Here is a 14,905-nt window from a genome sequence, read left to right on the forward strand (position 1 = left end):
ATTATGGGGATAAGCAAACTGTAAGACATTTTTTTCCAAATAGTGTATGTATAACAGGGCCAGATTAAACACCATGGGGCCTTTGGCAGAAATGAGCTGTGGGCCCCACTGGCCCAATATATTTCTCCTGCTCTCTAACTGTATTTAACTGGTCACTGGGCTTCATTATATTTTATCTAGCCCCAGAAACCAGTATGCGTGTGCAGTGCTTTAGTAGTGCGCATATTCCTAGACTGGGTAAACCCAGCCCGATCTGCCGGCGATTTGATTTCACCCTGCAGCTCAGGCTGGAAACCTGTACATTTTTCTATCCTGCTTCCGTTACAAATCTGCGGGGACTAATCACAAACTGGCTTATCCACCTGGCGCGCTATTGGTGGGTTTAACACGAATGTCACTACCCGATGTGAGTCGAGTGCAGATGTGAGTTGCGCATTAGAGGATGGATACCCGACCGAGGCCGACGGGACCCGACGGGCCGGGTTCGGACAGATATTTGGAAATGATGTTCGAGAGATAGAGAAAGAGGAAGCAGAAATGTAGATGCGACCGGAGCAGAGTTGGTGGAATAAGTTTTGTAGGCTACACAGTGTGTGCGGTGTCCGGAATAAACCCCAGACTGAAAGCCAAGTTCATTCATTTGCTCACCAGAAACGGGATTTTAACCCCGACATTATTCATGTTATAACGTCGGCTCTGGAGGTAACGAGTCTCCCCTGGTTTTCTGACCACGGTCGGAAACGAAGCAAGCAGGATAGGTTAACACATTGAATATTTTAAATTAAACAGCTTTAACGTGCGCTTGTTGCTGATGCGCTCAGCTTTTGACATTTCCGAATGTCTTCCCCTTAATAAAAGCGGGCTTTCCACACAAACGTACATGTGTCATTAGTATGAGAAAAAAAGTAGATTTTAACTGTGTTGGGTCGGGCTCGGACATAAATATCTTAATGCCTGTTGGGCTTGGGTCGGTTAGGTTACTGCTCTGTTGGACGCGGGCCGGGCGATCTGTTTTGCTGTTAGCCACAGAATAATGAGATAGGTAGGCTACATTACATAGCAGTACAGTCTGGCATCAATGCATTTTTTTTGGCGGGTCGGGGTCTCTGTGACGTCGTTAGCGTCACGGTGAATTGGGCGGGGCTTGGAGGGTAGCGGGAGCATCCATGTGGATGGCGAAGGCATGGCCCGCCCTACTCTGCCTTTGATTGGCTTACCCTGGCATGCTTACCAGAGCCATAGAGATATAAAGGTACACTAACCCCTAACCCTAATGTCTTTCTCTATCACTCTGGCTTACCCTAACCTAACCAATGTCACGCCTCATGCCTTAACCCAGAGTGATGGCTCTGACTTAACCCAAAGCCCGTTTTATTAGAAATTATTTGCTTAACCTAATCAGAAGGCAACGAGTACTAGCCAATCAGAGTCAGAGTAGGGCGGGTCATACCTTCGCCATCCTAGGAAACGCAAATTTGCCAGCGGGAGGCCAGGGTGTTAGCTTAGCAGCACGTCAGAACTGAGCTGAGGAGAACTGTCCGTTGCTTTTCAGGGCCGACTAGCGACTGAAACTTCACTCACTGCCAAGATGTCTGACGAGGAGCAAGAGCAGACTATAGCCGAGGATCTGGTGGTCACCAAGTACAAGATGGGTGGTGACATCGCCAACCGTAAGTACAATTAAACGGTGACTGGGTGAGATAACCTGCTCTATTTGGCCTGTCGTGCAACCAGCTAACGTTAGTTTCCCCACACAGCAGCAGCCGCCGCTGCCATGTGTTTTACATGCGAGGCACACTATGCTATCCTAACTGGGTAGCTAGCTAGCAGCTACAGCTGGTTCAGTGTTAGCTAATGCTAGCTCCTCTGGTACTGCTGATTAACGTTGATATTATAACGTTAGGCTTTAACGTTATTGGAGGTAGCTGTCTGTCTGTGCAGCTATCGTGGGATGCTAACTAACGTTAGCTAACCAGCTAGACCAGCATGTTACCAGTAACGTTACAGTCAGCTAACGTTAAGCATGAAACGTTAAGATAAGCAGGCAGCCACTGTTACAACGTTACATGCTCTCCTCCTTACTTCACCAGGCGGAACTCTTTGAGTTAGTTTATTCTTAACTTTTGATGGTTAGCTAGGTTATCTGTTTAATTCACTTAACTGACAAGCTGATATGGTCTGCTAGAGGAATAATATGAAATCTTACTCTTAACATTATTCAGGTGACATTATCGTTGTAAACGGGTCTCTCTTGAGAATGAGACCCTGTGTCTCAATGAGATTAACGTTAACGTTACTTGTATAAATTAAGGTTAAATAAATAAAATCGTTGTCTCTGCGTTTGCAGACCCAGTCGTTTGACCTTTCTCTGTGATTTATCGAACATACTTAGTCGTTCACTACAAATGAAGGATGCCTTTTTATTAAATTAGAGATATGAATGAAATTCTCGGTCACTGTCTATGTGATTTTAAGTTATGTATTGTAATGTAGTGATTACATTTTCAGGAACTGTTTCGAGATAAAAAAAAAAAAAAATTTAAAAAATAACTAGACAGTAATCCAGCACTTTAAATACTTGGCAAACGAAGTTATGTCAGCATTTTGATCAAAAATCGTATTAACAACTAATATTATAAAGCATTAATATTGATTTGCAACATTGCCAGCTGGTATATTAAAGAAGGTGTACCACAGTATACACGGTAATGGTACAGCAAAATCACTGATGATTGACAAATCAATATCGTCCTATAGTATATGTGGTCATATCACCCAATCCTATTTAAAACTTTGCTTTAATTTGCACACTATCACCTAGAGATCGACAATATTGACAGATGTTAGACCGATTGGCATCGCTTTAGGACAATATGATATCTGGCAACATATCAATACTACAATTATGTATCTACATGCTCTATTTGGTTCCTCTTCTGCACCTCTTAATCATTTGCTGTTTGTCACCCAGAGGCTCTTCGTCTGGTTGTGGAAACAGCCAAGCCCGGGGTGTCGGTGCTCAGCCTCTGTGAGAAGGGGGATGCCTACATCATGGCTGAGACTGGAAAGGTCTTTAAGAAGGAAAAGGAAATGAAGAAAGGTGAGACAAAGATGATTAGTGAGTCTGTTGTACATTGGGTGAACTGAGGTGGACCCATTAAGAAGAGTCTAGATGCAGTCTTGCAAATTGTTGATGAAAGTGTCACTCCCTCCATCCTTGTGTACTTTTCTCACTCAAATGTGTGGATGATTTCCAAATGAAGACTTGGTGGTTCTCTTCCCTCTTCTAGGCATTGCCTTTCCCACCAGCGTCTCAGTCAATAACTGTGTTTGCCACTTCTCTCCCCTGAAGAGTGACCCTGACTACGCACTTAAAGATGGGGATCTGGTCAAAATGTAGGCACCACGCTCTGCAATGTTCTCTGTGTGTCTTGAGTCTCCCAGTGTGTTGTCCTCCCCTCTTTTTATGTGACATCGTGACTTGTATGTGAGGTGTTTCTCTTGGCTGTTGACTGTCTGCTTCCTCAGTAAGGTCTCGTCTTCCTGTCGTTCATGTGTGGCAAACGACAAGTAAGGTTGGACATTTTTAGAACGTTTTTTTTTTTTTTTTTGTTGTTGTTGCAGTTTTCGAAGTGATGTGTTGGATTTTAGCATTGCTGGCCATCCATCTGCTCAATCCGATTTCACAATTTTCTAATGCAGTGTTGTGCTTTGAAAAAGGAAGTGAGCTCATCTTAGTTGTTGTATTGCCACATGTGTTTTTGTCCTCTTGTATCGTCTTTGTGCTGTTTGTGGATCTGCAATGTTTTGAAGATGTTTGTTGCTTGTGGTGATGTGGTTACACAATAGGTTTGTATGTTTCTCACCTTTTACACACTCATAGCCTAACCTTCTGTCTGTTCAATTCATTATAGTCTGTAATGCTGCTCCCTTGAATTCACAAGTCCTTCACTGTATTCCAGCTGATGTACAGCCTAAAAGAAATTATCCGTTTAATGGCCATAACAAATTAAAGTGATGTATTATTGTCTGACCTTATTTTATTGTTTAGTATTTATTAGTATTATTTTCCCAAGTGGAGGAGAATTGTTAATATTTTGACCTTCCTAAATTGATTTGATTGGTTCCTGTATCAACATTAGTAATCTTAAGAGCTTGGTGGCAGTTAAATTTGCAATGAATTTGACACATGATCGATTTAATTTGTATTATTATTTCATACTCTCATCTCTTACTCTTATTTTGTGTAGAGATCTTGGGGTTCATGTCGATGGCTTCATTGCCAATGTCGCTCACAGCTTTGTGGTAGGAGCCAGTAAGGTGAGGGCCTTTTTTTTCTTCATATAAATAGTTAAAGTTCCCGTTTTTGTGTCCTTGTCAGATCACTTCTTTAAGTCCTCTTCTCACTGTGTATTATTTCTGCAGGAGAACCCCATCACAGGCCGGAAAGCTGATGTAATCAAAGCGGCCCATCTGTGTGCAGAAGCAGCTCTTCGCCTTGTTAAGCCTGGTAACCAGGTACATGGAACCACTTCATCCCAGTCTTATCCATGTCAGCCATAATGATGAGTTACCTTCTCTACAGTTGCTGGCTCTGGCTTATTAAAAGATTTGATGGGTCTTCAAAGTAAAAAGAGTTAAAATTCTGACTTGCGTCGTTGTGTGAAATTCATCTTTTGATTCATCTTCTCCTCAACATTCACTGCAGATCCTTCTTCGATAGTTTTGCTTTGCTGCTCTTCCTCATTTTAATTGGTCAGTCAGTGCAAAACTGTATATTGTATTTGGAAGTTTTGCATTGCTCTGTCTTTCAGAACAAACAAGTGACAGAAGCCTGGAACAAGATCGCTCAGTCGTTCAAATGCTCACCCATCGAGGGTGAGTGTGTATTCAACGTTTGTGCCTCTCATTGTGCCATGTCATGAAAAAAGGCATTCAGAAAACCCACAAGTGTTCACACGTCATCACATCAATGTGAAGACAATGACTCATAACATGCAAGTGAAAGGTTTCGTAGAAATGGCTCACTTTTTCTGTTTTTTAATATTTTTCTGCCTGGCTCTGTGTTTTAAAGGTATGCTGTCTCATCAGCTAAAGCAACATGTCATAGATGGAGAGAAGACCATCATTCAGAACCCGTCAGACCAGCAAAGGTACATTTATTCACTTTTTGCACATACCGTAGGAGGAAGGGAGGGTAATCGGAGGCATTCTGTGGGTGTTTTGTATTGTAGTAAACCTCTAAGACACGGTCTCTCAGGTCCATATAGACACACAGAGTACATAATGGATAATGCTTGAAGGTATTGAGTGGGATTCAGTCCTGTCAATCAATATTGCATTTCAAATGTTGCACACTGGTTTTCTGTCTGTGTAGACGCACTAGTTTAGTTCCATTCACCATCCGCCTATAAATGTAAGAATTCTTTTAGGCATTTGACCTGTGATGTCTGAGGTCTGGCATTGTTTTGAACAAGAGTAACGTTACCTGTAACCAAATCACAAAAATGCATATTTTATATTTACTAGTACAGTGCCCGTTCAAAATGTGCCTGTTTGGAACGGGCCGATTGCTTGGCCTGTGGTATTGCTGCTTAAAGCTTTCTCCAGAACCATTGTACCCCAAAATTATATGCAACCACACTGTGCAGTCTACTACTGACTTGCTGTGTACTTCTAATTCAGAAGAAAACGCACTACATTTACCTGTCAGAGAACGTTGCAGATTCAGATTTTACTAACAAAATATCACAATTAAAATGTGGAGTAGTCACAGACATATTGTGAAGGATATGAATGCCTTTTTATTGAGTTTCCTCCTAGCAAAATGCTCTGAGTGAATTTAAGCTGGGCTTTAGGGTAGACACGGAAGAGCCAGTGTTATGGCAGTGCTTTTTTTTTCCTCAATCTTTTTTCTTCAACCTTTTATTGTTTGGTTGTTTAGTTTAATTCACAGTTTATTAATATCCAATATCCAATGCTGTCCAAACTGCTCCAAATTCCAAATCCCAAGTTCAGTGGGTACCCAGGAAACCAAGTGTGAAGTAGATTAGATGAACGGTTCATGAGATATTTCAAAGACACACACACACACACACACACACACACACACACACACACACACACACACACACACACACACACACACACACACACTTCCTGATTTATTAGAGAGTTTTAAATTCTCTAGCCAGACAGTAAGTTTCAGTTTCATGTAGTGAGCTCTGAGACTTGTATCACAGAACCAAGATAATGCAAATGACTGGAATTTGGTTTGTGGTGCTGAAACCAACCAACCAACCAAAATTACATTTGGAGAAACTTAAAAGCAACTTGACTTCACTGTAGTGCTTAAAACTATTTACAGTGACCTCTACGCATTGTTCTGAATAACTGATTTACAGTATGGATGTTGAATGTGAATGGAGTGCAAAATATGTTACTCGTCTTTTTCACTGGCTGCTGTTAACACTCATTTTCAGGAAGGACCATGAGAAGGCAGAGTTTGAGGTACATGAAGTCTATGCTGTGGACGTCTTGATTAGCAGCGGAGAAGGGAAGGTCAGTGTGCTCTTGTCTTACTTTAGTCATTACTTATAGCTGCCGAAAGTGTAGCTAATAAACACTTTTGTGTAAAGAACAGACACTGATTGTTTTAACCCTCTGTCATTTATAACTAGGCCAGAGATGGAGGTCTGAGGACCACGATTTATAAGAGGGACCCCAGTAAGCAGTACGGCTTGAAGATGAAAACTTCCCGTACGTTCTTCAGCGAAGTAGAACGACGCTTCGATGCCATGCCCTTTACTCTCCGGTATGAATAACACATTTTGTGTGTGACTACTAATATGCATAGTCCACCTTCTGAATTTTTAAATAGTTTGACAGCAAGTTGGAAATTATTAAACTTATGGCTCAATACCTATACCTATTTCCGTCAGGGCGTTCGAGGATGAGGCCAAAGCCCGTCTGGGTGTGGTAGAGTGTGCCAAACATGAATTGTTACAACCTTTCAGTGTGCTACACGAGAAGGAGGGTAAGTGTATACCTTCTATCATGTTTTTGCTTTTCAACAGCTTTCCCTTATTATACACCGCCCCTTCTGTGTCTTTGTTCTCAGGAGAGTGCGTAGCTCAGTTTAAGTTCACAGTGCTGCTGATGGCAAATGGGCCTCACAGAATCACCAGCGGACCCTTCGATCCAGAGCTCTACAAGTCAGAGCATGAAGTTCAGGATGCAGAGCTAAGGGTAACACCGTAAATTCACTTTTCTTTACATCAAGCTCCTTCGTCACACAGAAACTGGCTGCATTTAACATCGTATTCCCTTTTTATAATATTATATTCTTTCCCAGACTTTACTACAGAGCTCTGCAAGCCGCAAAACACAGAAGAAAAAGAAAAAGAAGGTACATTTTTCTTCTAACAATGAACCCTCACGCTGTCCTACAATTCACCTCCTTGTGATTTGTTTCACCTCACTGATCTGTACCTCCCTTTTTCACATCCTACAGGCCTCAAAGACAGCAGAAACTGCAACTGGACAGCCAACCGAGGTCACAGAGTCTGCAGAATAAATAAATACTGCCTTTTCACACATGCAAGACCCCAAAGAGAAGCAAGAGAAAACATGACAAATTGCCCCAAACTCTGCCCATATTACACCTAATAGTGATTTCACAAATAAAACTGATGAATTTTAGATCCTACATGGATGCTTATCAATTTACTGCATTTATTGAAAGTACCACGTTGCTTTTTCTTCCCTAACTTTGGAGTAGAATAATAATCACAAATAGTTACCTTTAAAAACACTTGTTGCCAAATGGTACGTGTGCGACTGATGCCTGTGTTTTTTTTGTTTCGTTTTTTTTTAACTCTTTTGGTCCTTCATGTTTGTATTATTTGCAGCTGAACATTTCCTTTCAAGTAAAACTGAAGCTTAAAGTGGGGATTATTGGGAGTGAATGGCTCTGTGTTTTTGAAATCCAATTACAGATGAAGGATTATTGGATGATACCAACCGAAACGTGGATCACTTTGGTAGACTCAGTATTCCTTTCTCTAAGGCATCATGTATCTGAGGCCATCATGGATTCTCCTGTTTGAATGGGATGGTTCGACTCAATTGTCGCGGGTTGTTTCCCTTTGGCAACAAAGTTCCAAGTTATCTAAACTTGTTTATATGTAAACAAAGATTTATAGTAAAATGAATATTCAGATATTTTATTGAAAGGTTTATTAGCACTGTGTCACCTTAAGTGTGAGAATCATAAGTGATGAGTTCAGTCTAATTTAAATAGACAAAACAAAATGGACAATAAATGACGGTAATTACAAGGACTGTAATATAAAATGTTTTTTGCGTCCGAGCTAACGTAGTGAGGGTTTATGTTTACTCTTCCATCAAGGTCTGACCACATCTTTGGCTGAAAACTACAATGTTTTAACCGCTAGATTCTTAAAGCATAAACCTGAGCAAAAGATGAATGTTTTCAAGTATACAAGCAAAAAAAACCCGCTGTAATCAGCTTGACTTTAGGGAACAAAACTGCTACATTTACTGCCATCTCCCTTGAATTTTATGAAAAGATAGAAATATAAATGTTCCACTTTTGAAAAACTTTTCTATTAGTGACACCTGTTACTGGCTTTACTGGGTCATTAGTCATGTGAGGCATAAAAACTAAAGCTGGCCAAGCTTTAAAAACAGGTTTTTGGGGTGTCTTCAGTGAAATTGGACCAGTAAGAGATCATTTAAGGACTGAGTTTCATTTTTAAGGTCTGGGTCACATTTGTCAAGAGTTGAATATGTTGATGAGCGTAAAATCCTGCTTTGTAGCTCATCTGTGGGCAGTGGAACTTTACATCTAATTAATAAAAAAATGTCATACATTTCTGTTGGTTTTCTCTGAAGGGTTTGTCAGTTCAGAATTGGAAATGTCTGCAATGAAGTATGACTCCCTGTGTACTTCCATACAGTAAGGTTTTAAGTTTAGAAATTGTGGTGGTGTTGAAGAAGAAGGAATGAGATCCACCATCAGTAGGTTTGGCCAATATGATGTATAACTATACATTTGAGATTTTGCTAGCCCTTCAATATCTCTGGATGTTTTAGGCCATTTTGGGAAATGCTGGAAATCTATGACCATAACTTATTTATGGCACCAACATTAGATATTCAATTTGTCTGATTTAACAATAACTCATTCCTGAATGATCATTTTTTTTCCAATGAATTGACCATATCATGATAGATATTGATAACACAATATTAAATTACATATAAGAGGATTGTATCTACATCGCCCTCTCCTGAACATCAGGATGGTTTTGTGCATTAATCATGTCTAGGTTAGAGAAGTTTATTCTATGATCAATTTGAAAGATTTCTGACAAATGTAAAAAAATAAATATATAATTTCAAAGTCAATTTAGTAACTGTACTGGAGCTTTTGACCATATCACACAGTCCTCATCAGCTTAAGGTTTCTCAATTGTCTTTCCGTGAATCTGAGCGCATCTAGGACTGCATTTGCTAATGAGGACTGTGTAATTAAAAGCTCCGGATACGCTACTAAGTGGACCTTGAGATGGTAGTTGCAAGAAGATCTCATTCCAATGGATTTCTATGTTATTATTTGGAAATAAAATAAAATTCTACCATGAGCAGTGAAGAGCTGTCTGTAGGCTAATAATAAATAGCCTTTAAAAAAATATCAGTTCTATTTATTTCCAGCATAAAAGACTAGTCTCTTCTTTCGTTAAAGGGTCAAAAACTGCTCAGTTTTAATATATCGCCTTGAAAAAGCAGGTAGGCTATTTCATTAAAATAAGGCGCCTGTCCCAATGAAATTACTTTTGAACAGGAAAGACGCAGGCCCTGAATTTGGACCTTGGATGTATTCTATTGTTGGGACACAGCTGTCCTGTGCAATAATCAATAATGCATGGATGTATTAAGGCAAGAATAATGCTAGTCTATGGAATAATGAGCCAACAATTGGCGCTTGAACATGACGTCAACGCCTGTATAAATAGCGCCCTCTTTCTTCGTCACATCCTCTTTCCGTTGCTCTTCTCGCTTTGAGGTATGGAAACCTGGTTCACTGCCATCTGAATCCAATCTAATCATTAAGTTTTATAAGTCATCCGCAGTCATTAATAGTTGTATTTGTATTGTTTTCACAGATCCTTCTCCACACGATGAGAGCCAAGGTAAGTTAGCCAGCCTGTTTTCGCGTTTTAAATCCTCTTCCTGTTCCAGTCAATGCTGCTAGCTAAATAGCCCCCCCTGCGCAGCTGCTTTAGCTTGTCTATTATTTGAAAATGTTACTCTATGTATTTCTTCTCAGTCATTCTAACAATGCTAATAACGTAAACCTATTCTCTTACTAGAAGATCCGTGAAAAGTAGCGTAAATGCTGTTACTGAATGTCCCGCGTTGGTGCATGCTCTAACGTTAGCAATGGTAAACCTTCTGAGCTGAAGTAACGTTATCGATTGTGTTTATGGCAAAAGGTCCAGTTCTGATGGGTGACTAACACTAATGTTGGGTTCATTAACATCACCGCTGTAGTTGCAGTGCGGAGTCCTAGCAGTAGTTTCTGTGCATCATGACAAGCATGCTGTCTAAATCAATGAGTAGGAGGGCACACCTAACCATTATGTACATTAATACATGTCCTCTTCTCTTCTAGTGGAGGAAGAAGCGTATGCGCAGGTAAGCACTAATAAACGTTTATTGTGTACAGATTCCTTCTAGACAATTAAGGATTTGTCTGAGTGTAACAGAAAGTTAGTGACAGAAACAACCCAAGATAGTCCTGTCTCTATGTATGTAATCACATTGCAAAATAATACAATCAACCCACTAGCACTTCATCAAATGCCTCTTGGAATTTATGACGATAAGGACAATTTCTCATTGAATATTGGTTATAGCCTTTATTGGCTGAGTTTACTTAAATAGTCAGTGGTGCTCACAACTTTTGATACCACTTTGAAAATTCTAAATGTCAGTTGTCCATACATGGCCTTAGACATGTTATGGGTCCCTGTAAATATTTGCAACATCAGTTACCATTTTAATGGGTGAAATAATGGCTTGGTTACAACTCATTATTTTAAAATGGTTTTATTCCCCCACATGGCTTTGAAATTCAAACCATTCATCAATTTGAGGACGAGCAGTCCTAATGTTGCAAAGGAAGTGTTCTTGTAGTAGTCTTGACAGCTTCAGTACCACGTCTATACTGTGGGATGGTAAAATTCATAGCTATATTTGTGGAGTTGACCTTGTGGAGACATTAGATCTGCGAACCAAAGTCAGGTTTAGGGATTCTGCACAGTACTGTACCAAGGATTTGCAGATATTGATACATTCCACTAGGGCTGGGACAACACACACATCCCAATTCTGTTCTTTCTAGGGGTGGGGGGGGACAATTCTTAGCTGCGTTGCGATTCTCCAACGATTCAATGCATGATTCTGATAAGTTAATCTATTTATTTTATTTAAGTTACTGTTTCCAGACAAGTACAAATCAAGAAACAGTGACTGAAAGAGGATGGGATAATGGACAAAAACTTGGAGTTTAGGCTAGAGTGCAGAGTGAAAAAAACAAATCGCCAAAAGGAAAACAATTTTGTATATATACACATGATCTAATAAGACATGCATAAAATAATTAGGCTAAACACATATATGCTGTTCATCTACTTTATCACATGACATCTGACCACCTCCATGTTTTATGTTCTAAGAAGCCAATTCTCCACCTTTAAACATGACTGATCCTCTGACATGGAAGATTACTGTGACATGACTTTCACAAGCATGTTTAAGGCTTAAGCATGGAATGAATACAAAATAAGCCTCAGACAAAACCTTTCATTAAAACTTGTGTGACACATACTGTCAAAATCTAAGCTTTGTCTGGGAAGCAAACTGAGTAGCAAACTCAGATTTATATGTATCTTTAAAAAATTACACATGGAAATTTACATTAAAAAAACTTTCATCGATAATCTGTTTGGAATTGAAAAGTTGGCCATCGACTCGTGAGGTGCGAATCGATTCCATCCCTAGTTCTTTCACAATACATGGGTGCCGAAGTTGCGATTTTAATTTATTGCGATTTTTCCTTTTTTAAAAAGTTGAATACACTTCTAGAAATATGGAGACATTTCTAAACAATTTTTTGCACATCACATGTCAGACATCTCATTTGTTAAGTACATAACATGTATTTTCTGATTACAGTCCATTTTGCTGGAAATGGATATTTGGTCACACAGTACTGTTTAAAACATATTTAGGTGAATCATTGGTAAAATTTCAATTCTGTGAAAAGTAAAAATCGTCAAACATGATGCACGCAATTTTCTCTCACCCTTACCTTCCACACACAACCTCATGTCACAGGTTCACATTTTGTGGAATTGGCCATTAAGTGTGACTGGCTTGTGATCAGTCCAGATTTGTTAAAGGGCTGCATTTTGTTTTCAACAGGCTGAAGCGTAAAAGGAGAAAGATGAGGCAGAGGTCAAAGTAAGCCCTCATCCCTGCCAGCTGAGATCCTGTCAGAGCCTCTCCCAGATGACTGACGCATGTGGCTGAAGTGGAGCCTCGTCAGTGGAACGAAGCCCAAGTCCTGGTTTTAGATGACTGCGTCTCATGGATCCTGCTGTGAACGTCTGACTGGACGAGGCAAAGACACTGGACAATCTCTCAACATCTGAACTACAGCTGCTTTGTTCACGGACCATAATGCTTTGTTTGAACAACTGTCATGTGGTGGTGTATTGAACAATAAATGGAACACTTGTTTAAAATTTAACAGTTTTATTTATTTTACTGATGCAACAGGGTTAGTCTGGGTTTGTATTTACTTGCATGTATTGCACAGCATGGAGTGATGTCTATCAGACTTAGCACAAGCTCATGTCACTTGTGCTTCAGTCGTTTTGTGTGTACAAAGAAAATATCAGCTAAATGGCTGTATACAGGATATGTAATTCCTTTAAACATTTGTAGTATTTGGACCATAGATGGGCATTGACTGCGAAAGGATTTAGAATGAAATATTAATCCAGTGACCTTTGGCCCTTTACAATTAGTGACTTGATAAAGGGCAGGTTTTCCTTTTTACAGGTGTCAAACACTTGCAGCTCAAAGTCAGCCCATTTAAAAAAAAAAAAAAAAAAAAGATGTACAATACTGTCCATGTACTGTATAGTTACTGGGCATATTACTAAACGGTCATACATTAAAATGTGATTTTCCTCATCGAAGTACCGTCCACATGGAAGTTTCTCGCTCTTCAGGTGTCAGGTTAGTTTGCTCTGATGCAGGCTTAAACATCAGTCCGTAACATGTTTCTCTACTGGACATGACATTGATGTAGGTCACACAACCTCAACATTCCCTTACGTGAAGAACTAAATTACATGTACAGGCATGAAGATGCTTAAACTAATTTAAACACTTGATAGCAACACAACCTCATGTCTTGTGGGGAAAAAGGTCAAGATTGTAACACAAACCTGTTAAAAACCTCAAGCTCTCATACATAGTCATTGTCCATCAGAGATACAAAATCTGAGAGGAGAAAGGTGTGTATTTAAACTGAAACGGTCCTTCTGTATGGGTAGGTCTTCCGATAAAACTCTGGTTGCACCTGCTGATTGCTGCTCAAGTCAAACCAAAGAGTATACCCTTGCTGACATTATCCCGTCATTATTTTGTCAACTCCAATATACGTTGCTTTATTTACAATTTAGCTTTATGTTTATTTTTAATTATTTATCCAGTTATTTCTGCAGTTCGAATTACATAAACTGCTTTATCTTAATTTGAGTAAATAAGGATGCATGGTATTGTTTTAGCGCCTGCACTGGTGGGCACAAACAGCATGCATCTGTTACACACAGTATGTCTTGTGTGTGTGCCTGAGTTTACTGTATATAAGATTGTGGTAAATATCAACAGCGAGTTGTTAGTGGTGTATTCAGATTCTTTACTTAAATTAGTTGCTGAAGTTAAAAAATACTCAATTATAGTAGAAGTCCTGCATTTAAAAATGTACTTCATCAGCAAAATGTACTTATAAAGTATGAAAAGAAAAAAAACTCATTATGTAGGCAAATTGACCTCTAATCTCCAAAATAACTATAGTTATAGTACTATAGTATAGTACTAGTAGCTGTCAGATAAATGGAGTAAACTGTATTAGAAAGTACAATATTTGCCTCTGCAATGTAGTGAAGTAAGAGAAGTGGCATAAATGGAAATACTCAGATGAAGTACAAGTATCTCAATACCTAAACACAGTGCTAGAGTAAATTAATTTAGTTACTTTCCAACAGCTGTCTCATTGAGAGCAGGCATTTTGTCATAAAAGGAGCACTGGTTGCCAATTGAAATGGTCAAGTATTATGAATATGTTTTTTTATATAACGTTACCATATAAATGAAAGTGATTATTTTCCATGTATTAAAACATTTGCATAATCCAGTGGTTTCCAAACTGGGAGGGTTGAAGGGTCAATGCAAGAGGGGAATACATGGAGCGCAACAAAAGTTACATTCAATTTATTTATTGTTAAATGGACCTTTTTCACAGCAGACATTTTGACTTGTCATAGTAGGAAAAGCACAGCTAAAATTGATAACCTTAACGATGGTTCAATTCCATCAAGTGTCCCAGTAAATTATTTCAGTGAGTCAGCATGCTCAACACCAGGGCCTCTCCTAAGTGGAATGCAGCCATCATTAATGGTTTTGAATACACCTGTGCTTTTCCTAATGACATGTCAACATGTCTGCCTGAAAAGATCTATTGGGGCGTTCAAACATAGACTGTATATAAGAATGGACCAACAGATCCCGTTGCTCTGGACGG

At 39.4% G+C, this 14,905-nt stretch overlaps 1 protein-coding gene and 2 long non-coding RNA genes across 3 annotated transcripts; all 3 read left to right on the forward strand.

The window, feature by feature from the left end:
* Positions 1-1,409: 1,409 nt before the first annotated feature.
* Positions 1,410-8,894, forward strand: pa2g4a (proliferation-associated 2G4, a). Its single transcript, XM_031287413.2, has 13 exons — positions 1,410-1,670; positions 2,972-3,100; positions 3,291-3,396; positions 4,251-4,320; positions 4,426-4,518; positions 4,815-4,878; positions 5,075-5,153; positions 6,483-6,561; positions 6,681-6,814; positions 6,942-7,036; positions 7,121-7,248; positions 7,355-7,408; positions 7,514-8,894. Exons 1-13 carry the CDS (start codon positions 1,589-1,591, stop codon positions 7,574-7,576), a joined length of 1,176 nt encoding a protein of 391 aa, XP_031143273.1. The 5' UTR covers positions 1,410-1,588; the 3' UTR covers positions 7,577-8,894.
* Positions 8,895-10,003: 1,109 nt separating this feature from the next.
* On the forward strand, positions 10,004-12,841 carry LOC116041508. Its single transcript, XR_004102978.2, has 4 exons — positions 10,004-10,090; positions 10,191-10,217; positions 10,700-10,722; positions 12,514-12,841. It is a non-coding gene; the product is annotated as an uncharacterized LOC116041508 (long non-coding RNA).
* On the forward strand, positions 10,729-11,613 carry LOC116041509. Its single transcript, XR_004102979.2, has 2 exons — positions 10,729-11,199; positions 11,332-11,613. It is a non-coding gene; the product is annotated as an uncharacterized LOC116041509 (long non-coding RNA).
* Positions 12,842-14,905: the final 2,064 nt, after the last annotated feature.

This window comes from Sander lucioperca, chromosome 6 (genome assembly GCF_008315115.2).
Source record: "Sander lucioperca isolate FBNREF2018 chromosome 6, SLUC_FBN_1.2, whole genome shotgun sequence".
Lineage (NCBI taxonomy): Eukaryota > Metazoa > Chordata > Actinopteri > Perciformes > Percidae > Sander > Sander lucioperca.

Excerpts from the sequence above, each read along its gene's own strand:
- pa2g4a (XM_031287413.2), top strand. The coding sequence starts at position 1,589 with ATGTCTGACGAGGAGCAAGAGCAGACTATAGCCGAGGATCTGGTGGTC. Across the intron at positions 3,101-3,290 it reads GGAAAAGGAAATGAAGAAAG|GCATTGCCTTTCCCACCAGC; the intron begins GTGAGACAAAGA and ends TCCCTCTTCTAG. Across the intron at positions 4,519-4,814 it reads TTGTTAAGCCTGGTAACCAG|AACAAACAAGTGACAGAAGC; the intron begins GTACATGGAACC and ends TCTGTCTTTCAG.